The sequence below is a fragment of the Phocoena sinus genome, chromosome 14 (genome assembly GCF_008692025.1).
Source record: "Phocoena sinus isolate mPhoSin1 chromosome 14, mPhoSin1.pri, whole genome shotgun sequence".
In the NCBI taxonomy this organism is placed as follows: domain Eukaryota; kingdom Metazoa; phylum Chordata; class Mammalia; order Artiodactyla; family Phocoenidae; genus Phocoena; species Phocoena sinus.
Genome location: NC_045776.1, coordinates 39,576,044 through 39,602,832, shown reverse-complemented (window position 1 = coordinate 39,602,832; position 26,789 = coordinate 39,576,044). Strand labels below are relative to the sequence as shown.

At 38.5% G+C, this 26,789-nt stretch overlaps 1 protein-coding gene across 3 annotated transcripts in view; it reads left to right on the top strand.

Moving 5' to 3' along the window:
- GALNT1 (polypeptide N-acetylgalactosaminyltransferase 1) overlaps positions 1 to 26,789 on the top strand; it is a 127,362-nt gene that overhangs the window by 56,658 nt on the left and 43,915 nt on the right. For all 3 annotated transcript variants that reach the window (XR_004345523.1, XM_032603587.1, XM_032603586.1), the window contains 2 exons: positions 738 to 981; positions 11,890 to 12,064. Coding sequence is in view for 2 of the 3 variants with exons in the window: in XM_032603587.1 (XP_032459478.1) it covers positions 843 to 981; positions 11,890 to 12,064 (314 nt within the window). In the remaining variant the exon portion in view is untranslated. The remainder of the gene's footprint in view (positions 1 to 737; positions 982 to 11,889; positions 12,065 to 26,789) is intronic.

Sequence of the window (26,789 nt, the reverse complement as noted above, 5' to 3'; positions counted from 1 at the left end):
CTCATGATATTTGGGGGTGGGGTGGGGTGGATAGAAACTAAACATCAGGGAAGTCTGTAAAATTACTGTCAGAGCCAGGACTAGGGCTCAGATCTTGCAAATACCCTTTTCTTTTCTGTTATACTTTCCATGAGTCTTGTTTTTGAACGGCTGGTGACTAGCATTTTTAGAATGGGATTCAGTTGGGACAGAGGGATAAGAATCATTCCAATTCAACTGCTCTAGAAAAGCTACTAGGAGAACTCATATAAATCCTTGGACCCTGGGAACTGAATGTGAGTGGTTAAAATGGACTGGGAATTACTGGTTTCTTAAACTCCTGTGGCAGTTAATGGCTTAGCTTTTGCTTTCGTGTTTAATACAGCAATTGAATAGAAGGCAGTTAAGCCCCATGTGTTTGATGGATATAAGATAGTAGCTCACTGTTTTAATTTGAATTTTCCTCATTGTAATGAATCGAGCACCTTTTCACTTGTTTATTGGCTATTCAGATTTCCTTTCTGCAAAGTGCTTGTTTAGTCCTTTACCCATTTTTCTATTGGATTGTGTATATTGATTTGTAGGAGTTATTTGCATGTTCTTGTTACTATTTTTATATATTTTACAAGTACTCTTTCAAGTCTGATTTTAAAACTTATTCTTCATAGTAAAATTTCATATTCATATTGAATTAATCCATTGTTTCTTTTTTAGGTTCTGAATTTTTAAGTTAATCTTTTTTCTTTTTCTTTCTATAGGTTATGAACGTGATTTCTGATGAAACTGGATTGGAATAATTTTCATGATCTTTGTATATTTATATATATATATATTTTAAAATTTTGCATTTGACTTAAAGTGCCATGAGAAAATTTGCATATTGCAAGGTGGTCCTAGCCACCTCCTTGATTTGGGTACTCTTGGATATGTTCCTGCTGCTTTACTTCAGTGAATGCAACAAATGTGATGAAAAAAAAGAGAGAGGACTTCCTGCTGGGGATGGTGAGTGACATTTTATAATAGTGGACCTGTTTTGATATATATGTCACTTGTTTGTACTAACTAATTTGGAAACTATAAAATTTGAACATTTTTAGATTAATAGTAATCCCTGGCTTCCTATATATAATGATCATATTTCCATCAGTTCTCCAGTAGGTTCTTCTAACAGTTAAAAGTATTAAAGTATCCTGTATAGAATTGCTAAATTCAATTTGTGTGTTCAATGTTAAATGTAGTTAATTTTCTGGAAGTTATATTACCAAATACTGTAGGGAATCTCATAGCTGGAACTACCAAAATTGTACAGGAGATTAGTCTAGGGTCATAATGCTGAGTGGAGCGTTAAAATTGCATTATCAAGTATGAGAGAGAGTTCTCCAGCCTTCCCATCTCAGTCCTAAGGGAAGAAGTCATTCTAGGTAGATGTGGTCTGGTGAGTTTGTTTTGTTAATGCTGTAGATAGCTCCAGTTAGCACTTTTAGGGAGAGCTTATGAAAAGATCAGGCTATAAAATCTGGGCTGCAGTGAGAACACTGCAGTATCTGATATGGAAAAGGAAGGAAACACAAATATGAAGGACCTAGTTTGGAAGACTGACATTTTTGACAGAGGGCACCTGAAAAATTCAGTTTTAGACTCTGTGTTTAAACCAAAAAGACAAATGCTGCCTTTTATTTTTTTTTTAAACAAAATGAAAATGACTTTGCATTGTGAATTAGTAATTCAGCTATTCTGCGCTCTGAACTCTCTGTGATTAGTTATAGAATATCTGGCTAAACAGTAATTCTATTTTTAGGAATTATTTGTGAATGATTACTGTTTTATTTGAATATGTAGCCACATTTAAATATCTTGCACTTTTATAATGAAAGCACCTGGTCCCTTAAAATTTGCAATCTAAAATTATTTATTTGTATTGGTAGGTGTGCCTACTTATTGTAATTTTTACAGATGGGATTGTGTAACCAGTTCTCTTTATTTCATGGGAAATCTGCCTAAAATTAGGCTCAGTTCTTAACACTGGACTTTAGTAATACCTAGGTTAACCCCTGACTTTTTAATTTTCACCATCCCCATAATTTTTTTGCCTATTAATTTGTTGACTTTCCTGGTTTCCTTTATGGCCCTGCTGTTTAGTAAGTTTGTCGGGTGACAAGAGCTATAACTCTGTCAACATTTAAATCAAATCAAAGGTATTGCCATTCACCAGTAAGAAACTAGCATAATTCTTGTCCCAAATGGAACAGATTAACTTTACCCTCACTGCACCTTAATTCGTTACCATTTATAGTGGGAGCTCATGGTGTTCTGTCTTAAATGCAAAGGCATGAAAAGTAAGAAAGACTGGGACCTCTGTAGTAGGTGAAGACACACTTAGTGAATGTTTTTTAAACTCTGATATGTGCTGGGCAGTGTGCTATGTGCTAGTGACATACACTTCAACAATACAAAAAAGTTCCTCCCTTTGGGGAATCCCAGTCCAACAGGAGAGAAAGAATATGGTAAAATTAGTGATATGATAGATAGCATACTAGAGATGTGCATGAGAGCAGAAGGAAGGAACACCGTGGGGCATCTGAGAAGGTGCAGCAAGGAAGTGTAATGCTCAAGCTGTAGTATCAGGGTGAACAGGTGTTTGTTAGGTTTGATGGGTGAGGGGAATACCTTCCAAGCAAAGGAGAGAAGCATGTGCAAGATAAGCAAGTGAGAGACAGAGTTGATGGATAGGAGAATGTGAGGAAAGAGCATGGGACGAAGCTGGGAGGTTAGCAGAGGCCACATCACAGGAGGCCTTTTATGACATGCTAAGGGTTTTGGACTAAATCCTGTAGGTGAGGCATGACATTGAAGGATTTTTTTGGCTGCATCAGGTCTTAGTTGCGGCATGCGGGATCTTTTGTTGCGGCGCACGGGCTTCTCTCCAGTTGTGGTGCGCAGGCTCCAAGGCGCGTGGGCTCTGTAGTTTGTGGCATGCAGGCTCTCTAGTTGAGGCCCGCGAGCTCAGTAGTTGTGGCGTGCGGGTTTAGTTGCCTTGCAGCATGTGGGATCTTAGTTCCCTGACCAGGGATTGAACCCTTGTCGCCTGCATTGTAAGGCAGATTGTTTACCACTGGACCACCAGGGAAGTCCCACTGAAGGATTTTAAACAAGGAAATCAGTAACCTGATGGGATCCAGACTTTCAGAAGGAAGTTTGGTGGTCACGTGGCTGATGTATTGGCTTGGTGTTTAAAAGCCAAAGTTCCTTCGGTTTATAAATAAAAATAAAAGACACATTTTTCATTTTCACCAAGAGCTTTATTGAACAACATATTCACAGTTTTGTACCACTACCTTCTGCCATTTTTCAGGCAACTTCATAATTCCATCTTCCCAAAATTTTTTATCTTTTTGAGCAAAGAACTCTTTCAGGTGCCTTTTACAGTCTTCCAGGGGATTGAAATTTTTTCCATTAAGAGACTTTTGTAAAGACCGAAATAAATGGAAATCTGAAGGTGCAATTGGTGAATATGGCGGGTGAATCAGAACTTCCCAGCCAAGCTGTAAAAGTTTTTGCCTGGTCATCAGAGAAACATGTGGTTTTGCGTTAATCCTGATGGAAAATCATGCATTTTCTTTTGACTAATGCTGGACCCTTTTCGTCGAGTGCTGCTTTCAGTTGGTCTAATTGGGAGCAGTACTTGTTGGAATTAATCATTTGGTTTCTGGAAGGGGCTCATAATAGAGGACTCCCTTCCAATCCCAACATATACACAACATCATCTTCTTTGGATGAAGACCAGCCTTCGGTGTGATTGGTGGTGGTTCATTCACTTGCCCCACGATCTCTTCCATTCCACATTATTGTACAGTATCCACTTTTCATCGCCTGTCACAATTTGTTTTAAAAACGGAACATTTCGTTACGTTTCAGCAGAGAATCTCATGCGGAAATACGGTCAAGAAGGTTTTTTTTCGCTTAATTTACATGGAACCCAAACATGAAAGCGATTTACATAACCAAGCTGGTGCAAATGATTTCAGCGCTTGATTTGGATATTTTGAGTATGTTGGCTGTCTCCCATGTGATATAACATTGATTGTTCTCAATTAATGTCTCGATTTGATCCATATCAACTTCAACTGGTCTCCCCAACCTTGGAGCATCGTCCAGCAAAAAGTCTCCAGCACAAAACTTCGCAGACCACTTTTGACACGTTCGATCAGTCACAGCACCTTCTCCATACGCTGCACAAATATTTTTTTGTGTTTCAGTTACATTTTTACCTTTCTTGTAATAATAAAGCATAATATGCCAAAAATGTTGCTTTTTTTTCTTCCGTCTTCAATGTTAAAATGGCTACACAAAAATTCACAGATTTTGATGTTTTTTTTTTTAATGCATGACATATGACAGCTGTCACAATACAGTCTAACAAAAATGTTTCAAATGGGGCTTCCCTGGTGGCGTAGTGGTTGAGAGTCCGCCTGCCGATGCAGGGGACACGGGTTCGTGCCCCGGTCTGGGAAGATCCCACGTTCCACGGAGCGGCTGGGCCTGTGAGCCATGGCCGTTCAGCCTGCACGTCCGGAGCCTGTGCTCCACAACGGGAGAGACCACAACAGTGAGAGGCCTGAGTACCAAAAAAAAAAAAAAATGTTTCAAATGAAGTTAAAGACAAATAAGCACTACTAGAGCCATCGTATGGGAAAAACCAAACAAACTTTTTGGCCAACCCAATACTAGAAGGGAGTGAGACAGCAGAGAGTGGATGTGAGGCCGTTGGGAAGGTCTGGAGAAGTTCTTGGGGCCTACACTAAAATGACACTGGAGATGGAGAGGAAATAAAATATATGAGAAGTTTGTAAATAGTGGCATTTACATAGCATGGGGAGTCACTGAACGTAGGTAATAATGGAAAGTGAAAAGTCTAAGATGACTCTTAGGTCTTCCTCTTTGGATGAATTGATACGAGGTGGGGCCCCCAGAGGCGGAGTGGCTTTGGTGAGAAGGCAGAAGGATGAGTTGCGTTTGGAGCATTTAACGTTGGGGTGTTGGGAGGGATGTTCTGCAGCAGAGGGTGGCTGGGGTAGAGCATGTGGGCGGCAGTGTGGGCTCCAGCAGTGTGTGGATGTTGGAAGAGACAGGCCAGTGTTGGAGAGGATCATGGAGGGTCAGCAAAGGGAAATAAGGCTTCTGGAAGTCAGAGTAGGGGGAGAAACCAGAGGGAGTGGGGTCATGGAAATCCAGGAGTGATGTTTGTTCAGAGATTTTACCTGAGATGAAGAAGTGGTTCTGATGTGTTTCCCAGCAGGGGGCTTCTTGTGACCCTAGCAAGTACCATTTCAGTGCCAGTGGATTTGATATTACTGATGTGTAGCTTATCCTTTTAGGAAGCTTCCACACAAAGAGATAGTACAGTAGTTTAAAAGAAAGGAATGGAGCCAAAGTTGGTTTTCTGTGAATGTATGTATTTTTTATGTATGTTGAGGGAGAGGTTTAAAATATAAAGTAATGAAGTAATACTTGAAAGAGCCAATTCTCAGCAGATGAGACAGTGTGGTGTCAACCATAAGAAAAGGATTATCCTTGAAGAGGATTCTAAGGTTAATACAGTTTTGGAAAACCACTAGTAGCATGAGCATCAAGGAAAAGGAGTAGCTTTTATACAAAGTACAGAAGTACAAAGTAAAGGAGAAATGGGGTGAAAGTAACAATGTGGAGCTATGAGAGAGCGTCGTTACCTCCTGGGAGACAGAGAATGAAAGTTGTTGAGGGTTGTGAGGTTAATGGGCTCTGGGGAAGAGCTGGATTTAAGTCTGGTAGATGGGGCCCCTGTTGAGACAAGACGACGTATTGATAGAAGCTTTATAATGGCCTGGGGGCATCAGGGTGTTGAGTGGGACAGACTGAGAAGGCCATGAGCAGTGGAAGGATGAGAGAAGCACTGAGCAGTAAGCCAAGAGGTGAGTTAATAGCTGAAGGGAGAAACTTGGAGAGGCCAGCAGTTCCAGATGGGGCCCTAGAGCATCCATTTTTTCAAACTGTGTTCCATGTAGCCTTAAGGCATTGAAGGGAAAGAGTGAGGAAATGATTTAGGGAAGGGGGACAATTGATGCTAAGCAAGGAAAGTTTGAAAAATCTGCTCTGATGTGAAGTTTCAGTGCAGTGGGCGCCGAGAAGTCTCAAGTAGCATCAGAGGCCTAAGGTTAAGGCTCTCAGCATAAGGCTGCTGAGGAATTGTGGTGCCACTGAACAGACCTTTCACTAAAATTGTTGGGAGAGGGTTGATAGGTGATGGCATCAAGGATGTGGACCTTCTTAGTGGAATTAGCAAGTATGGTCAGTGACCTAGAGGAATGTAGGTCTTTTTTGATAGAACACATAAGGTCTCCAGGATATTCGTTTTCTATGGCATTTGAAAAACCAAATCAAAACAAAAAAGCGGGGCTTCCCTGGTGGCGTAGTGGTTGAGAGTCCGCCTGCCGATGCAGGAGACAGGGGTTCGTGCCCCAGTCCGGGAAGATCCCACATGCCGTGCCATGGCCGCGGAGCCCGCGCGTCTGGAACCTGTGCTCCGCAACGGGAGAGGCCACAACAGTGAGAGGCCTGCGTACCGAAAAAAAAAAAAAAAAACAAAAAAGCAAAAAAATAATGAGCAGATACAACACTCCAGAGCAATTGTCTCAGTGTTGTGAGGACCTCATTTCTGAACTTCTTTGAACTGCTTTACAGTGCCAATTTGGTGAAATTTACCAAATTCTGTTCTTTATACTATTGTGTGCAAAAAGGTGTCTTATTTTTAAGCAGAATGGATTTGTTATCCTTATGATAATGCTTATAAGATTATCGTTGATATATTTAGTTTTCTAGGATTTTTACATTTACTTGTTACTTGCCTGTGTCAGGTAACAACAGGCCAGTCTTTGGTGTTTCAGAGGGTTGGTTTTGTTTTGTTTTATTTTATTTTCCTGAGCATTCTCTCTCATAGTTTTATTCTTGTATTTTATACCCCAGACTATCTGAGAATAGCAAAATTCTTCTGTTGCTAGAGAATTAGATTAGATTCCCTTTGAAAAAACACGGTTAGTGTGGGTTATGTCTTGGGAATATTTCTGCAACTCTTCTGCTTTTTAGAATTAACTCATTCATTCAATTTATGGATTTGGATGTTGCATAGACTATTCAGTATTTTTACAGATGCAATTTCAAGTAGGAATTAATCCTTTCTGCCAGCACTGTACTTGATTTTCAGATTATTAAAATGTTGATTATTCAAGTTTTCATGTACTTCTGCTAGAATTATTTCAGTTGTCAAACAGTAGGAAAAATTTGAGAACATATTTTATAGAAGAAACTTCTGATGATTAAAAACTTAAAAATATTGTTAGTAAAGGCTTTCAGAAACTCTTTATTACAGACTTTTAGTGTGCTTAGAGTTTTATTTGAACACAATGCAAATGAATTGAATATAAAATTGGAATGAGGGTTGAAACTGACAGGTGTTGAGGTAGCAGAGAGTTATCAGTGAATTTTATATGCAATAATATTTTGATGTTAAAAAAATCAGGTAATTTGCTTTGTTTATAGAATACATATTATATACACTAAGAAAGCAAAAACATTTCAGTTATCATTGTAAGCCACATGCCAATTTCAGAGATGTTAAAATATGGGAAAAAATATTTTGGAATAAGTGAAATATAGTGCATAAAAATAGTAAAGATAGTTGTATAATAAGGTAAGAAAATTGTTTGGGAGAAATGATTTTAGCCTTTTATCTTCCCCATCTTCCCCAAATGGGTATCATGTAACTTTATACCTCCTTATTCCACTTCCATGAGAAAAATACAAACTAGAAATTTGTAAGATTTATTAAAACACAGTCATAGGTATGTCATGTGGTTTGTATATGTGAATTTTATTTGGTGGCATTCAGAGTGAACCTGTAGTTTTTTCGAAAATTAAATTTTCTAAAACATGAAACTTCTGTACATTGTCATGTAAATGAAGTTTAAAGTGTATAATAAAATGTTTGTTCTCACATGATACTTTGGAATAACACCTTAGTCACCCCCTTGTCAAAGTTGATTTGATTTTTAGAAATGATCTGCCTATAAAATTTTATGGCAATGAAAGTTTGTTTTTCAGTTCGGGAAATGATAATATCCAAACCCATTTCATTTGCTTTCAAACAAGTTTCACTGAACTCTTTTTTAATTTACATGAAAGAGTGGTAAGTAGAATACAAGGAAAGTTAATGCTTACTATCTTCTTTGTTAGTTGCTTTTTAGTACTGCAAGTGCATTAGTAGTAAAAATATTCACTAGCTAGTTGCATTTTATCCTGGCATCTTTGCCAAAGAAAATTAGTTTACTGGTTGGTGTAATTCTTCAGGATATTATAATTTCTAAATTAGAGTATTGTGGTGGATTCTGTAAGTCATGCAGTAGTCATATAACTTTTGATTAATGGCCATTTTAAATGCGGCTCTGAGATCTCTTGTATCAGTAGGTTAAAGTATATAATGTGGGTATTATACCAGATATTTAGATTATTAGTAAGTACCAGGTGACCAAATTTGTAAAATATTGCAGCCAGGAGGATTTTATATGTTGTGCAGTTTTGCCCAATTCTTTAAGACCTCAAGGCTAGAGTTTTACTTCACTGTGATGGGGCAGGATTTTAACTTTCTGGTCATACAGTCTCTTAGGCTGTAAGCAATCAAGTTTATACTTACTGGTTCTTACCGTAATAATTTCTTGAGTGCTCATTCATGCTCCCCCAATCCTCATGGAAAATTTCCAAACATAAACAAAAGTAGAGAAAAATAGAAAATTGATCTCCCATATACCCATCATCTGGCTTCGACAGTTATCAACTCAAAGCTAGTCTTGTGGCATAGATACGTGGATACCTCTTTCTTTTTGTCCTCCCCACCCCCATTTTTGGTTGTGTTGAAGAAGAAGAAATTGCTTTCTTTGTTTTCTCCAGTTTCCCACAGTCAGGATTTGCATCCCTTTAATGTTTTTTTTTTTTTTTTTTTTTTATCATTTCCTCTGTCCCCTATATTTCCTGTGAATTGGTAAGTAAGTCCAGAGGCTTGATCAGATTCAGGATCTACCCCACCCTGCCCCCAGCAAAAATATGTTATAGATGGTGTTCTGTATAACTTAATATTCAATTAAAAAACTGAGTAGTGTGAAAATGTTTCCATTTTAACTTTTCTTTAAAGCATCTTCTTATGCTAAAATAGGGCACAGGTAACTGAAGGATATTTATAATCAGGGCCACTAGATGTCTCCCACCTACTCTTCAGGTTATCTGTGCCATGCAGATAAAATAACTGTTACCTCTAGAACTCTGCTGCTTCATACTGACCCCTGAATGTCCCAACGCCCAAATCTGTTAATTACTCTTTATTTTCAGAGACAGGTAAGTAAGAATTGACTCTGAGAGTTTTATAATTTATGATTTTTAAAGTTTTAAAAGCTTATATAGGCATTATACTTCTGTACTTACATTTTTTATTACACGTGGCATTGAAAATTTTTGTCACTGAGAATTTTTTCTTATATTTAAAGAGCTTACTTGACAAAAATTAGCCAGGATTTGTTTTTAAAAATTGTATTATAGGGCTTCCCTGGTGGCACAGTGGTTGAGAGTCCGCCTGCCGATGCAGGGGACATGGGTTCATGCCCCGGTCTGGGAAGATCCCACATGCCGCGGAGCGGCTGGGCCCGTGAGCCATGGCCGCTGAGCCTGCGCGTCCGGAGCCTGTGCTCCACAACGGGAGAGGCCACAACAGAGGCCCGCGTAAAGAAAAAAAAAAATTGTATTATAAGAGTTTCCTATAATTTATTTCCTAATATTTTAACTTTCTTCCTGGAATCACAGTTCATTGTGAGAATGGGGAAAGTTATTATCCACCATTTTTTTCCTTGATAGTCCTCTAGAATAGATTTTATATTCTAGACAGTTTTTGAAGACGCAGTGAATAATATTCTGCAGCTCTGGTATTGGTAGGTTGCTTTGTACTCCATCTGAACAGTCATCCTGTAGGTCAGCTTTACCAACTAGAGCTGTTCTTGGGCAGATGAAGCTTGGCTGAAATGAGCTGGTTTGTCTACTGCCTTGATGTCTTCATTTTTGTCCAGAGACTTTCGGGGATACCTAAAAAAAAAACTGTAGGAGAATAAAACTTTCAGCTTTAAAAATAAACAGGTAATGTACAAAACAGATATTTTCATCCCATTCTTACCCTCACCTCATTTTCTACCCATCCCTCTTAGATGGGGAGTTTAACAATTTTTTTTCGAATTTAATATATTCTAGAACATATTTTTCTTGGAACACTTTTCAGCATCTCAAAAGCATATAGCAAGGAACAAGATTTGGGAATTGCTGATCAGGAATATTATTCTTTTTACTAATATAGCCGGTCCTCCATATCCATGGGTTATACAGAGGCCTGACCGTACCACACCTTTTTATATAAGGGACTTGTGCATCTGTGGATTTTGGTATCTGCAGGGCAGGGTGAGGGGGGTGTCTTGGAACCAGTCCCCCATAGATACTGAGGGACAACTGTATATTACGAGATAATATTACTTCTGATTAGAATTATATTTCTTTTTTTTCATTAATAAGGTTATTTACTAGATATATTTCAAATATGTAATCTACATATATGGAATACATAATTTTAACACATTCCACTTAGCATTTTTAAAAATGAAACATTTTTCTAGCCCACAAAGGAAATGTTAATACCTTTCCAAAGGTAGGAAGTTTAAGCCACATGAGGGTAGAGAACATGTAATGTCTTGTCTGCACTGATCCTCAGTGCCTGGCACAGTGGCTGCTATGATGTAGGTGCTCATTAAATATTTATTGTTGGAAGGCTGTATTTTCTCACTTAAGTGCAATAAAATAAAAAATTTACAATGAATGTTTGAACAAATAAAAAGCTCAAAGCATAAAAGAAATTCAAAATAAAGAAATTCTCAAGAATTATATTTCTTGATGCTCCACCTTGCATAATGCTTATTATAATGTCTACTATTGTCAATTCTAGGATTTCATTTTGACTTATTTTGAATAACACTTTTACTCACATATTAATTTAGCATATGGTTATAAAATGCCTGTAAAACAATGCTAAGCTCCACAGAAGGTACATGAATGAACAAAAAAATCCAGCTAAAAAAGAGATCATAATCTAGTTAGGGGAGGGTGTCATAGGCAGGTTTAGCGATCATAATAAGAGAGAACTATTGATTAGAGACATAGAGCCCTGGATGTATGTAGTAGTCAAGAGTAGTAAATGGTCACTCTAGAGAGATGCAGAAAAGCTGCAGGAGAGAAGCTGTTTTAGCTGGGCCTTGAAGGACAAGTGTGAGTTTGGTATTGCAGAGGTAGAGGTAGGAAGGAGATGACAAGGGAGGGGCCAGTGTGAGCAAAGGCATCAACGCAAGAAGACATGAGGCACATGGAGGAAAGTAGTGGGTGCTGTTTGACTGGAGGGTGAGGATCCGGGGGGTGGCAGGTGGAGACCCCAGCAAGTGGTGGGTTTGGGAAGTTAGATTAAATTTCCTATTAAAGAGATTGGCCTCTAGGAGACCATGAGAATAACACAATGAAGGCTGTGCTTTAGGGAGATAAATGTGGTAATGATATCCGAGATGGGAGTGCCAAGGCCATGAAGTGATTCAGGTGAGTGGTGCAAAGTGAGGAGGTCTTGAGTCAGGACGAGGCGTGGAAGCGGAGGACAAGGCGGCCCCTAGGCCGTGTCTCGGACTGGGAGAGGATGGGCTCAGAAATGGCTCTGGTTGTTGAGGACATAGTTTAAACTCAAATGTTATTAAACAGAAACATGAATCAATTGTTATACAATTAATGTTAGTTAAGTTTCCTCCTTATTCTTAGTTCTAGAGCCAGTACAAAAGCCTCATGAAGGTCCTGGAGAAATGGGGAAACCAGTCGTCATTCCTAAAGAGGATCAAGAAAAGATGAAAGAGATGTTTAAAATCAATCAGTTCAATTTAATGGCAAGTGAGATGATTGCACTCAACAGATCTTTACCAGATGTTAGGTTAGAAGGGTAAGTACCTAGTGTGGTCCTAATAGTATTTAATATGGATGAAAAGTATGTTATGAATTCCCAATAAATTGCACTTTAGTGTTGACTCTTCTTAAAGTGGTTGTTACATCACTAAGTTACTACCTACCCCCCCACTTCAATAATTAAATGCTGATAAAATAATACCTCAAGTTCTAGTGATCATTGGGACTATATATTTTAGGCTTTGGAAGATAATTGTTTATCTTGATAGATTAGTAGGGATTTTAAACTTCATTATTTACAAAACATTTATATAGTTAATTTTTTAATTTGAATTTTATTTTATTTTTTTTATACAGCAGGTTCCTATTAGTTATCTGTTTTATACATATTAGTGTATACATGTCAGTTGCAATCTCCCAGTTCATCCCACCCACCCACCCCCGCCACTTCCCCCCTTGGTGTATATAATTAATTTTTTACAAGATTCTTTTAAGTTGTGTGTAACTTAAAACGGTGAAGTATACAGTCATAAGCATACAGATTACTGAATTTTTACATATGTATGTACCTGTCTAACCATCATCCAAATCACCTTATAGAACATTTCCATCACCCCTGAAAGATCTCTTGTGTTCCTTTCCAGTCAATACTCCCACCCCCCAGGGGCAGCCATTGTTTTGATCTCTAAACATAGATTAGCTTTGTCTTTCTTTGAACTGTTTATAAATGGACCCATACTGTTTATATTCTTTGGTGTCTCTGAGATCCATATTGTTGCATATATCAGAAACTTATTCTTGTCCATTGCAGTGTTGTGGTTTGTTATGTGAATATACCATAGTTTATTTACATGTTGATAGATATTTGTGTTGTTTCCACTTATTGACTATTGTGAATAAAGGCTATGGTGACATTTCTGTGCACATTTTAGGAAGACTTAAGCTCTCATTTCTATTTGGTGTACGTATTGGGGAAAGAAATAGGGTATACACTTAAGTAGCTTTAGCACGTGCTGCCAAACATTTTTCCAAGATGGTTGTAGCAACTTACACTCCTACCAGCAATATAAGGCCCAGTTGTGCCATACAAAGAAGGTAATACAAGGTATCTGGACTAGAGGACAACAGGCCCAGTTAAAAGCAAGGGAACTGTACAGAGAAAGGTAGATCAAGTGAACATATGCATTCTAGCTGTTGAGACCCCCTAGCCACCTTGCTTTCTGTGGCTCCCATTAATGCCAGCAGCCAGGCTTTATCCCTCCAGGCAGGAGATTGGAAGATCTTTATCAGCAGAATTGGACTAGCCCTAGAGAAAAGCAAAACAACTGCAAACACTGACATCAGAGATTCTCCAACTTAATAGCATAGCCTGATCACTCCAGTGGAGTATACTCATAGTCACTAAGCCTCACTTAAATATTCAGAGCTTATATTCAGTTTTTTTGCCTTCCATTTTTAGTAATAGATGACCAAGGAATACTAGACATCACAGGAAACCCTCAAACATGTAAAGTATAATTCAAAACTTTAAGCAACTTGGAGGAAGCAAAGACTGACTATTCAGGGGGAAGAAAACTTAAAAAGAAATAATTAGTAATCCCAATGAAATAAGAAAACATATTACAACCATAAAACAAGAATAGGATACCATTCAAAAGATAGACTGAGAGGGCTTCCCTGGTGGCACAGTGGTTGAGAGTCCGCCTGCCGATGCAGGGGACATGGGTTCGTGCCCTGGTCCGGGAAGATCCCACATGCCACGGAGCGGCTGGGCCCGTGAGCCATGGCCGCTGAGCCTGCGCGTCCGGAGCCTGTGCTCCGCAACCGGAGAGGCCCGCGTACCAAAAAAAAAAAAAAAAAAAAGACTGAGAGAACCTAAAAGAGCTTTTGGGAATTAAAACAAAACAAAACTCAATAGCAGGTTGGGAGGAAATCTTCCATAAAAATAGATCAAAGAGATGGACAATAGTAAAAGCTTATGAAATTGAACTATCAATGAGGACCAATATTTGATTAATAGGAGTCTCAAAAAGAACAACAAAAAAGGTGAGGAGAGGGATAGACAGGTGGGAAGGAGAAAATTTATCCACCAGATTTTCCAGAACTGGACTGTACAGGTTTTGGATTGAAAGACCATTAAGTTTTCAGGACAATAGATGAAAACAGACTGCACCCCCAAGGCATTGTGACTTTCAGAACACTGGCAATCATTCCCTGAAAAAGACCTCTTATAAGTTTCTCTTGAGAAGAAAGCAGATCACAGTCAAAGGATTATTTATCAGAATATCTTCAAGCTTCTCAGCAGCAACTCTGGAAACAAAGGAGCAAAATTCTAAAGGAAAATAACTTCCAACCTAGAATTCTGTATGCATCCAAATTAACAATAAAGTGCACAGGTTAAATAAGGACATTTTGGGAATGCAAGGTCTCAAACCATTGAACTGCCACCACATATCTTTTCTTGGGAAGTTACTGGCTTGGGCTCCAGCGAAAGAGGACTTAAATCAAGGAAAAGGTTGACACAGGATGTAGAAGACGGGAGATCTGATGTGCGAGAGATGGTGGGAATCTCTGGAAGATGGTGTAAGGACAGCCACGGGTGAGAGTTGGGCAGGCAGAGAGGCAGCCAGCCCAGGTGGGAGCAGCTCAGAAAATGCTCACCAGGAGAGACTTCAAGGAAATGTTGTTGAAGTCATACCTGATAAGGCTGAATGTCTTGGAGAGATTTAGACAATTGATGAAGAATTTGGGATTGAATTAGTAATAAGTACATAGAAAACCATTGCAAGAAAAAAACTAAACAATCATTAAATCCAGGGAAAATTTTTTAAAGTTGTTCAGAGAAGGCAAAGGTAATCATAGTTTATTACATGGCACAGCTATGAATAAGTCATAATAAGGTAACCATTGAATATTGTGCATGTAAAAATTAAACTGAGGGGATATAGAGTATTCATCCAGCAAATTGGTTAAGTGGACATCAGTCAAGAGAAGCTTCATTGTAAACTTAGATTTTCACAAACTGTGTACTTTCCTGAGTAATTTAAGAATTATTGAAGAAAACTAGACTCCTCAGGGAAGTCTCAGTAGTGATGTCTGCGTTAAAAAGAACCTTAACTATTATTGTTTATAGTAGAGTTGGTTTTGCGCTTTTAATAATTCCTCTAAATACATCACCACTCTCAACACATTTTATTGTTTATTTTTTAAAATCTTTTACATGGTTCTTGAAGATACTTTTACTAATGAGTAGCTTATATGTATATTAAATATATTATAAACACTAGTTTTTGCACAGTGAACAACTTCATGATATAAAGATCAGTGTTTAAATGGTGTGATACGTGTGCTTGTGCACCAAATTTTGGGCTTGATGAGGACTTCTCAGACTTGAAAAAATCCTGCTTTGTGCTGGATTGCTAGTCCAGCTGCTAATACGCAGTCCTTCTGGCCAACCATTGGGTCTCTGTGGGATAGGCTGCTTCATGGGGTGGCACAAAGTCACTACTACCACTGAATAGCCATTTTTTGCCGTCTTGTTCCATTTCTGTGCTTTTATCCTTTTTTAAAAAAAGAAGTTTTGAAAAACTTTTTATTATGGAAATTTTCAAATATATACAAAAATAGAGATAATAGTCTGAACCCTAATGTATTCATCACCTTGCTTCAACAGTTCCTAAAAGTTCTCTTTTATATCCTCTAAGATGTCCTGCAACAATCTCCTTCTCCTGGTATTTACACTTCTGTGTGGTCTCTTCCTGTGTTGTGCTAGGGTTGGTCTGTATGGCCAGGAGTACAAGTGATGGAGTGTCATTTTCAGGACTGGGTTATAAAATATACACTATGGTTTCCAACTTGGTCTTTTATTCTCACTTGGATCATTGACTCTGGGGTAAGCCAGCTGACATGACAGGAATGGCCCCGTGGAGAAGCCCACATGGTTTGTGGATTTTGGGGATCAACCAGGTGAGTGAGATTAGAAGCAGATTCCCCAACCTCAGGCAAAGACCTAACCGTTTGCAAATATTACAATATTTGTCTCTTAAAGATAGGACTCATAGAACAAAGAAAAAGGAAAGGGAAAAATCATGATACCATTTTTCATACCTAAAAAAAGTCTTAACAGTGATTCCTTGATAACATGAAATATCCAGTTAAATTTCCCTAGTTATGTCATATATTTTCCTTTTTTAAGAGTGTTTGTATCGGGATGCAAATAAGGTGCACACATTGCAACTGGTAGGTATCTGTCTCAAGTGTCTCTTAGTCTGTAGGTTCCTTCTTCTTTTTTCCCTTACAGTTTATTATTTGAATACGAGGTAGAGCATCTTATATCTTTCCTGAGTCTGCATTTTGCTGATTGCTGGTGCCATTGATTGTGTTCTTCTGTTTCCTCTCTTCCCTGTAAATTGGTAGGTTAAAGGCATTTTGTACCAATATCCTTGAAGTCAAGTAAGTTGTGACCTATTAGACAGGCCTATTATACGTCCCATCAGTCTGTTTTCTATCATTGAAACTCCTATTAGCCAGGCATTGGACTGCTTGCATTGATTCTCTTAGTCCCTTTTATTGTTATCTTTTCTCATCTTTCTGTTCTACTTCCAGGGAGAAATGCTAGGCTACCTTTCAGCTATTCTTTTGAATTTTTTATTTGTTAAATTTTTAATTACTAAGTCGTTGCTGTTGTTTTCTGAATTAAAGATACAGACACAAAACCCTGCAACTTAACTTTTTTATTCACAGAAATGTTTGTGAGATGTTTAGTATGTAACATTTTAATCTTTCTAGTTTTTAAAGTAATTTTAACTTTGGTTTACAAAATTATCAGTCCCATGAGGCAGGCTGCTGTTAAGTGCCTCAGAGAGATTGCTGTAGCTCAGGACAATTGAATCAGGTTTGAATCCAGGTCTTCTGACATTTAATTCCCTTCTTTCTCTGCCTAATTGCTAAAGGTTATTTTTTTCTCATTTTCTTAACTATTACTTTTAATGTTAGATGAAATTCTGGAAACAGATTAAAATCATGTATTTAGTAGAATTCTCCTTATTTTCTCATGTTAGATAAGCTTCTCTAGATGATTTGGATAAACTCTGGGAGTTGGCTCTGCTTATAATTTTTAAGACTTAACGGTTTTATAATCTTTTAGGTGTTTTCAGTAACGTTGTTATAATTCTATAAATAGTAATTGGTAGTTCTAAGGCTAATATGTATTTTGTTTCCGTTAAATACAATTTTGAAAACAATATTCTAACATAAATTTTACTCTTTGTATCTGTATTTATCCTCTTATAGTATGATTTCTACCTGCTTCATGAAATGTAAATTTTTGTTATACAAGTTTAGTGAGTTCCCTGATTTTTTGTTTTATCTGTTGCCTCAAAGACACACGTGATAATTAGTAGTTTAAAAACATACCTTAAAATATTTATCTTGAAGTATTTTTTCTTTTGTGGTTTTTTTTTTGGCTGCTTCGGTTGCTGTGCGTGGGCTTTCTTTAGTTGTGGCTAGCGGGGGCTACTCTTCATCGTGATGCGCGGCCTTCTCATTGCGGTGGCTTCTCTTGTTGCGGAGCATGGGCTCTAAGCACGCGGGCTCAGTAGTTGTGGCTCGCAGGCTCTAGAGCGCAGGCTCAGTAGTTGTGGCGCGTGGGCTTAGTTGCTCTGCGGCATGTGGGATCTTCCCAGACCAGGGATCGAACCCGTGTCCCCTGCATTGGCAGGCGGATTCTTAACTACTGCGCCACCAGGGAAGCCCTCTTTTGCATTTTCCATCTTTCACTAGTGATCTCTCAGAAATTTTATTCTTTGGAAAACGTAGCTTTCTCTTTCCTTATTTTAGCTATTAATTTTTTTTGAATGAAATAGTCTAAACATTCAGAAAGCTATAGGAGATAACAAAGTTTTGTATCAAACACTAACTTTATTGAATTTTAACAAGTTGCCATATTCTCTTCATATTTTGTTTATAAAATAAAGCTTTACAGCTACTGTTGAAACCATTTGTGTACCCCTCCCCAGTTGTATTCCATTACTCTCTAACCATAGGTCTGATTTTTTACATTTATCATTACTGTGCATGTTTATCTATCTATTATCTGTCTACCTAAATAATATATAGTTTCGTATTTTTAACAACAAATTCTAGCATAGCATGTGCACATATTCTTCTGCAACTTTAAAATTGTTCAAGCATTGATTTTGAAATTTGGCCATATCATTACATGTAGTTCTAGGTCATTCATTTTAACTGCTTTGTAGAAGTCCATTGTGGGAATATACACCATAATTTATCTATTTTGCTTTTGCTTAGATGTATATACTTTGCAGTTACAGAATGTCTATAAATATCCTGTTTAAACAAGCATGTATTCGCTTGTACAGATGTAACAGTTTTCTGTGGAACAGTGCTTTCCAAATTGTAGGTCATGATCCCTTAGTCGTTAATGGATCATGAGATCAATTTAGAAGACCTTAGGCCTGAAGGTTTTTTTTTATGGTATTTCATACACAATGTGAATACCTGTTAGCATTTTAATTAGTGAAATAGAAGATATCGGAGTGTATCTCATGTAATAAAAGTTTTTTTTCATTAATCATTGTTTCAGAATGTATGTTTTAGGGTGACTTAAAATGTATTTGTTACCATGTGTTATGGTCAGTTGCACAGAGATGTGAAATAATCGTGTTGAGAGGAATGCACTTTTTAATTTCATTTGATGTTTTTAAAAATTGCTCCCACTGTGGTTTCACCAGTTTACATTTTCCAGCTGCAGTGGATGAGAGATTACATTGCTCTGCATATTCATGCAGAGGATAGTAGTGGCATGAGTGAGATATACAGTGGCATGGAAGAGGCTGGCACAGGTGAAGTTTTCAAATTCTGATTGTATGTTTAAGATGGAAGCTCTCAGAATGCTGACAGGTTGGATGTGGAGTAAAAGAAAAAAGGAAAAGTTAAGAATTTAGGCCTGATTAGCTATCTGAATTAAAGTGATACTTGCCAAGATGGAAAGGAGAGTAGAAATATGGGAATAGAAATCAAGAATTGTTAGCACATATTTATAAAATCCTGGAGTTCAGGGGAGGGGTTGAAGCTGGAGTCATTAAGGGATAAGAGAATTTAAAGTCACGGGACTGGTTGACAGCCACTGAAGTGGATGAGGTGAAAAAGGGGTTAGGGAGCTAATGTTCCAGCCTTCGAAGATTGAGAACAGGAGGAAGAGCTAGCAAGAGGCTGAGGAGAGGTGAGGTAATGTTTCAAGGGGGAAGTGGCCAGCTGTGTTAAATGCTGCTGAGAGGCTAAGCTGAGATCTCTAAACTGACCGACGGTTTCAGTTTGTGGAGAGGCTGTCGGACAGGATTGTTTCTGTGGAGTGATAGGCAATGAAACCGTGGCTTAAAAGAATGGGGAGACTTTCCGTTCTGTAATGGTGGCCTTGGTGATCTGGACCAACTCTCCAGATGAGAACATCTAGAGAGTTAGAAAAATCATCCTCTTGAAAACATCCAGAGGTTAGAAAGCACAGCTTAGAAGGTAGTGAAAAATTACAGAGCCAACATCTGGGAGAAGATGGAAACCCAGAGAAATGTGCATAGAATTTGGAGGCTACTTTTTATCTAGAGGCATCTGGTGAATCCAAAAGGTATATACTGAGAAACTAAATAGTGCTTTTGACAGGAAAGAAAAGATATTGGGAGCAAGAGGGACTTAATGAGGTGCTGGCCGTGTTCTATTTCTTCACCTGAGTCATGATTACATGAGCATTTGCTTGTGATATCTCGTTCGCTCTAAATTTATGTTTTTTGCACTCTGTTATGCTTCCCATAAAATCAACTTGAAAAAAGAGTGGGAGAAACAAAGTGGGAGGGAAGCAGTGGAGACAGCAAGTATAGCAGTGCTTTTGAGGTGTAATTGTTGGAAAAAGAGAAATGGGGCAGTTAGCTGGGGAGATTGTGCAATCAAGGGAGACATTTTCTTTTTCTTCTGTAATATGGCACATAGTACAATATGGTTGTATGTTGATAGAAATGATCCCATTGAGGGAAAGTTTGAGAGGGGAGTATTATAGCAAGAGCATTCAACTTGAGCGGGTGGGAAGGAATGTAGTTGGCTTCAGACAGGAACAGGGATAATGCAGACATTGTATAATGGGGAAAAGGCACAATGTTTATGATCACAGATGTCTACAGGATGGTCAGTGTGTTGATGGGAGTATGGAAATCCTCATCTGATGGCTTTTTTCAGTGAAATTAGAAACTAGGTTAACACCTGTGAGTGAGGAGGGTAAGAAAGGTATTGGGAATCTCAGGAGGTGTGGAACAGTTTGCAGGGTTTAACTAGGACATGTAGTGGGAACACTGGATAGTGCTGGAGCCTCCTTGAGGTTTGTATTTGTAAATTGAAAATGAGACCATTCAGCATGCTCATATGTTTTCTTTAGCCATATTCAGCAGCCCTTGTGCAGATGCAGAATCAGCAGAAAGTTGGATTTAGCTATTGGGATATTGCCAAGCGAGTGAGATAGAATAGGGAGATACAAGACAGTGATTATAATAAAGAGTCCTGGAAAACATGCAGAGGGTCACAGAAAGTAAAAGGATGGAAGGGTCTGGATTTGAGATCCCAATGAAGAAAGCTAAGGATCTGGGATTATTGGAGTAACTGAGTGGGAACAAGCCAGGATGTCAGGGGGAGGGAGTGGGGATGGGAGGTGGAAGGAGCAATGGTGACCAGAGATTGGGATGCTTAAAATGGAGATTATCCGTAATGATGTGGTCTAAGGGTATAGCATGAAAGTAAGTGGATGAGATATGCTGGAGGAGAGCAGAGCAGAGCAAAGATCTGAGAGGCCAAGTGTTGATAAATCAACTGCATGGAAACTAAAATGACTGATGATGTGATGACAAGACTAGTGATGGAATTGGTAGGGAAGGTGACAGATGACTGTACCAAGGATGGGTTGGCAACTTCTGATAGCACCTTCTTTAAAGGACCTGAGGCTTCTTAGGGAAGAGGGAGAAACATAAGTCTTAAAATAGCGATGAGGAACAAGGGAGATACTTGCCCCCACTTCCAGACTCATTGGTGCAAGGGATGTTGAAGAAAAGCTAGCCTTCTCTTGAAAGACCACTCAGAAGGCAGTATTCTTGGTGATATTTTAATTAGTGTAGAATATGAAGGGAATATTCAGAGAATAGATTGTGAATATTCGGGAACTTTGCTAATGACAGTAACCATGAATTCCAGAGAGCACAGTGGAAAGGTTTAGAGATTATGAGCTTTAGTTAGCCAAATCGCAATTAGAATTTGGGTAATTCACGATGACTTGGAAGGCTTGCGTTTTTTGTTATTTGTTCATAGCATTATCTTCAGTACCTAATGCTTTTAAAACATTTTCACTGGATCTATAATTATGTGTCTATTCTCATTTCTAATACTGTTTGTTTCTTTTCTCTTTTTTCCTTAGGCAGTCTTGCTAGTGGTTTGTAGTTTTTTTTTTTTTTTTTTTTTTTTTTTTTAGGTACGAGGGCCTCTCACTGTTGTGGCCTCTCCCGTTGCGGAGCACAGGCTCCGGACGCGCAGGCTCAGCGGCCATGGCTCACGGGCCCAGCCGCTCCGCGGCATGTGGGATCTTCCCGGACCGGGGCACGAACCTGCGTCCCCTGCATCGGCAGGCGGACTCCTAATCACTGCGCCACCAGGGAAGCCCGGTTTGTAGTTTTTAAGTTTTAAAAGAGGAATAGCTTTTCCTTTTGTTTATCCAGTTTTTAAAAACTTGTTTTCTATGTAATTATCTTTTCTTCTATTTTGTGTTTAATCTGTTTTCTCACTTGCTTAGTTAAATGCTTAACCTGTTAATTTAAAATATTTTTGTTTTCTAATGAATTCACTAAAGACTCTAAATTTACATCTGTGAATCATGTCAGTGTACCCTGCTAGTTTTATATGTAGTACTTTCATCCTAATTCATTTACAAGTAGTTTGTAATTTCCATTTGATTTCTATTCAACCCAGGATGACTTAGAAGTAAATTTTAAAATTTCTATGTACATTTCTTTTTGCCTTTTGATTTTCTCATTTTTGTTATTGATTCCTAGATTAATGATCAGTAAAGATGGTCTTTTTGAAATGTGTTGAAACCTTTGTGATCTAGAAAGTGCGCAGGGTTTTTTAAATGTTTCCTCTGCTGTTGAAAATAACATGGCCTGGTTGCCTGTTACTTTTGTTTTTTTCTTTTAGTGTGCCTACTCTATTAGATTCTGATTAAGTTGTATAAAAAAAGAACTCCCACTATGATCGTGGATTTGACAATTTCCCTAACTCATTCTGTTAGTTTATTTTTCAAGGCTGAATCGTTGGATGCATTTAAGACAATTTACTGTGTGTGTGTGTGTGTGTGTGCACGCACGCGTGCACGTGTGTTTTTTAAACTCAGTGTTCGCGTATCTTTATTGACTTTCTTCCTCCTGATTTTGATATTGTTACATCACTTTTAGTCTAACATTTTCCTGGTATGTCTTTTTTCTTTTTCTGTTTTTTTACTTTGAGGCATCTGTATGATTTTTGTTTTAGGTATATCTCTAAATGGCTGAATTTTATATTTTTAAATCATATAATCTTTGTTTTTAATAGTTGAGTTTGATGCATGTATATTTATTGTGACTATTGACATATTTAGACTTATTTCTTTTAGGTTGAACCATATGAAATTGATATTCATTTTTGACCTATGAAAATGACAGCTTTATAAAGTTCCGTCTAAATAAATTTTGTTTTTTGTTTACCATCATTTTTTTTCTTCCTTTCCTGCATTGCTAATTGATAACATTTTTAGTATTCATGTTTTTCTCTCTCTTGGTTTGGAAACTTCACATTTTATTTTTATTCCTTTAGTGGTGAGATCTGGGCACATTGTAATGTCTGTCAAGGTGTGAATTCATCTACATGCTCAGTGTACATAGTGTACTTTTGATCTGAGCATTCATGTTCTTCACTTCTAGAACATTTCTGGTTGTAATCTCAGATTTTGCTGTGTCACCATTCCCTCTGGTCTGTTCTTCTGGAACTGCTCGTGTGCATATACTAGAGCTTCTTAATGTATACTCTCATTTTTTCTCCTTTTTTGAATTGTATCTAGGTGAATTTCTCATTAATGTCTTGATGCTGGCAAAGTCTGGATCTGCCATTGTTGGCTGTGTGGCTTTGGACAAGTTACTTCACCTTTCCGTACCTCAAGATCCTTATCTGTACAATCTGGACAGTAATAAGAGCTGCTGGGAGGCTCTGTAGTGCTTTGAATACTCACTGTCCTAGGATGTAGAGAAGGCCTCTGTTCGGGGAGAATGAGCTCCTGGTCCCAGTGTAGTTCTCAGGAGAAGCTTACTCCAAGCATGCTTTTCCATCCTCACTCTTTTTCACTCACCACTGTCTGGCTTTTGAAGTGTATTCACAATGAAATGTGAAATGAGAACTATCAGCCTATATTTAAATATCCCTACATTGAGATGGATGATACCGACCAGCAGGTGGTTTTCAGACCAATTCCCAGAGGCGGAAGGAGGAGTAGTAGTGTGGGACGGCCCCTAGAGAGCAGCTTTTTCACCCCCTTATCTGAATCCAGAAAAGCCTTGGTTGTTCTAAGCTGTAGGGTTAACTGGTAGTATAGCTGGAGTGTCCAGATCACCCTGTGTGAGAACCTTTACTGCCTTGTAGGGTCTCCAGGGGCACATTTCTGAAGGCAACTGGAGGAAAGAGTAACATTGTTCCAGTGTCAAGAAGAGTTAAGTAGAATTAATGAAGAATTCTCTTTGTAACATGTAATCTTAGGGAAAGAGATTAATACAAATTCAAAGCACCTAATTTGTCAGTTCCATCCTATATAATTAGTTTCAGATGCTTAAAAAGTAATAATACCACTTATTGAGTGTTTATTATGTACCCAGGACTATACACGTTATCCTATTTAAACAGTTGAGCAAAATGGTAGTAGTATACCCAGTTTACAGATTGGTAAACTCAGTTTAGGGAGATTAAATAATTTATGCAAAAGTATGATCAAGAAGTGACTCAAGTGAAATGTGTCAATGATAAAACATGTAATCTTAGTCACTGTGCTTGGCCATCACTTTTATGGTTAGATCTTCATTGATCTTGCCTGAATGAGAGTACATGGAGGAGAAATTATGTAACATTGTCAAACACTGCCAGACAGTGTTTTAACTTGTCGTTGATAAATGGTAGTGTCAGGTAGGTGACAGGTGGGTGACAAAGAATACTCTGAAAGTGTCAGGTGGGTGACAAAGAATACTCTGAAAATCATACTCAAAGGGACGTGGAGATGAGGAATAGGTTATTTGTGCATATTCACCTTGATTTGGAATCAAGCTACTTCATTTCTGTAAGCCTCAGTTTTCCCATCTTTAAAATTGGGAGAATAATACCTCTGTCTTAGGGTTGTTGTAAGGATAAAGTGGGATAATGCATATAAAACTCTTGATGCCGTTTCACTCCCTGAGAGGTTTAGGATAAGTACAGTGGGACTTTAACTGTTGAAAAATCATAGAAATAATAATTATCAAGGGAATTCTGTTGTTCTGTATTCCTGAATTTTTAGGTATTTGTGTGGATTGATTCTCTGGTAAGCCTAGTCTTGCTGAGTTGAACACTATCCTAAGCAATTTTATTCATGTCTTTATTTCCTGAAACACTGCTGAGTCACTCAGGCAGGCACTGGAGCTAACTCTCAGACCACATAGTGAATTGCATGCATTAGAGTTTATTCAGTAATCCTCTCACTCGCTTATAAAATGAGTACTCATTATGCAGGACATCTTTTAATTAGTATCGTATATAGGGACATAAATGAAACCACTCGTGTTTTTACTCATTGTTTAATAATTATAAAAATGGGATTTTCAATCTACTCGAGTATATAACTCACTCCCATTAATAGCATCAGCCCACTATAGAAGTGATGGTGTAGTCTGAAACACGTGCCATCTCCCCTCATCCTTTCTCAGTCTGTGCTCTCTGCCAAAACAAAGGAGTAAACTAAGAGAAAGGCATGCTGTATAGAAGAGAGGAAATCCAATGTGCAGAGAGAGAACAGAATCCTGGGCGGGGCTGGGGGGCAGACGGCAAAGGGAGAGCCTCAGATGACAGTGGTGCAGGCATGGAGGGAGGCAGCCCAGAAAACCTCAGGAGAGATTGCTTTAAGAAGATTCCACTGATACTATATTGATAGTTGCTGCTTCTGAACACCTTAAGAGACTTTTAGACAGTTTGTAGAGAGTATGGGTTTGAATTAGTGACAAATACATAGAAAACTAAGGAAGAGTGGGGGGATAATCGATGGTGAAGTGGAGGGGAATGTTGTGCAGAAAGAGGAATATTATTAATAATATATGACTCAGCTATGAATAGCATTTTTAAAATTATTTATTTATTTTGGGCTGTGTTGGGTCTTCGTTGCTGTGCGCGGGCTTTCTGTAGTTGCAGTGAGCGGGGGCTACTCTTCATTGCGGTGTGCAGGCTTCTCATTGCAGTGGCTTCTCTTGTTGCGGAGCATGGGCTCTAGGCGCACAGGCTTCAGTAGTTGTGGCACACAGGCTCAGTAGTTGTGGCTCTCGGGCTCTAGAGCGCAGGCTCAGTAGTTGTGGCGCACGGGCTTAGTTGCTACACGGCATGTGGGATCTTCCCGGACCAGGGCTCGAACCCGTGTCCCCCTGCATTGGCAGGAGGATTCTTAACCACTGCGCCACCAGGGAAGCACTATAAATAGCATTTTACATAGCTCTAATATACATTCAGGAGTGATGTATCCAAATTTATAATTTTGGGAGACTGAGAGACTAGCAAGTGTATGTGTTGGGGGAGATAGGAGTGAGATAAATCCTCATATTCTGTAGTAAGAAATCAATACATAATATCTACAGCTAGGGAAAAATGAAGTAAAAATGCAGATATAGTACTTAGAATTATGTCTGCTCTATGAGAAGGGAGAAGTGGCAAAGAGGTGAGGGAACAGCCTTTTTTAAAAATAGATCTTTATTGGAGTAGAATTGCTTCACAATACTGTGTTAGTTTCTGTTGTACAGCCTTTTTAAACAAGCTTTTGACAGCTTATTTTTTAAGCATGTACATGTCCTTTGATCAAAATAAAACCTAAATAAAGATGCTCAGCTAATTCTGATCTCTGCAGACATCCCACCTCCCAGAGACTCATTACTCCAATCTAGTGCTTCTCAAACTCAGACTTGCTAGGGTAGGAGAGGAGGGAGAAAGGAAAATAAGGCTGGGAATGTGGATGTGGAATTAAATCTGTCTCTGACCTTTGGTCACCCCTTACTAGTTTCCCAGACCAGAAGGAGAGAGCTTATCTTGGGACTCTTTCTTTGTGCTTCTAGTGCATGCTTCCAGTTGTGGAACTGCCTTTGAGTGCAGCCTGGCTAATGCCAGAGGGGGAAAAATGGAAAACTCATCACTGGTTAGATGGAACTTCAAATTCCAGTCTCCTTCACCAGTTGACCTGCTACCATTTACATTTCAGTGTCCCCTCAGACAGCTGCTCCATGTATTCTGTCCAGGAGTTATGGTACCGCCCACTGGGAGTAACAGAGTGGAGTGCACTTACTCCATCTTTCTGGAGCCAGAAAATGCACCCATTTAAAGTGAATAATTCAGTGATTTTGAGTAAATTTTCAGAGTTATGCAAGTATCACCACTTGTAGAAAATTTCCATCACCCCAAGAAGGTCTGTGGTG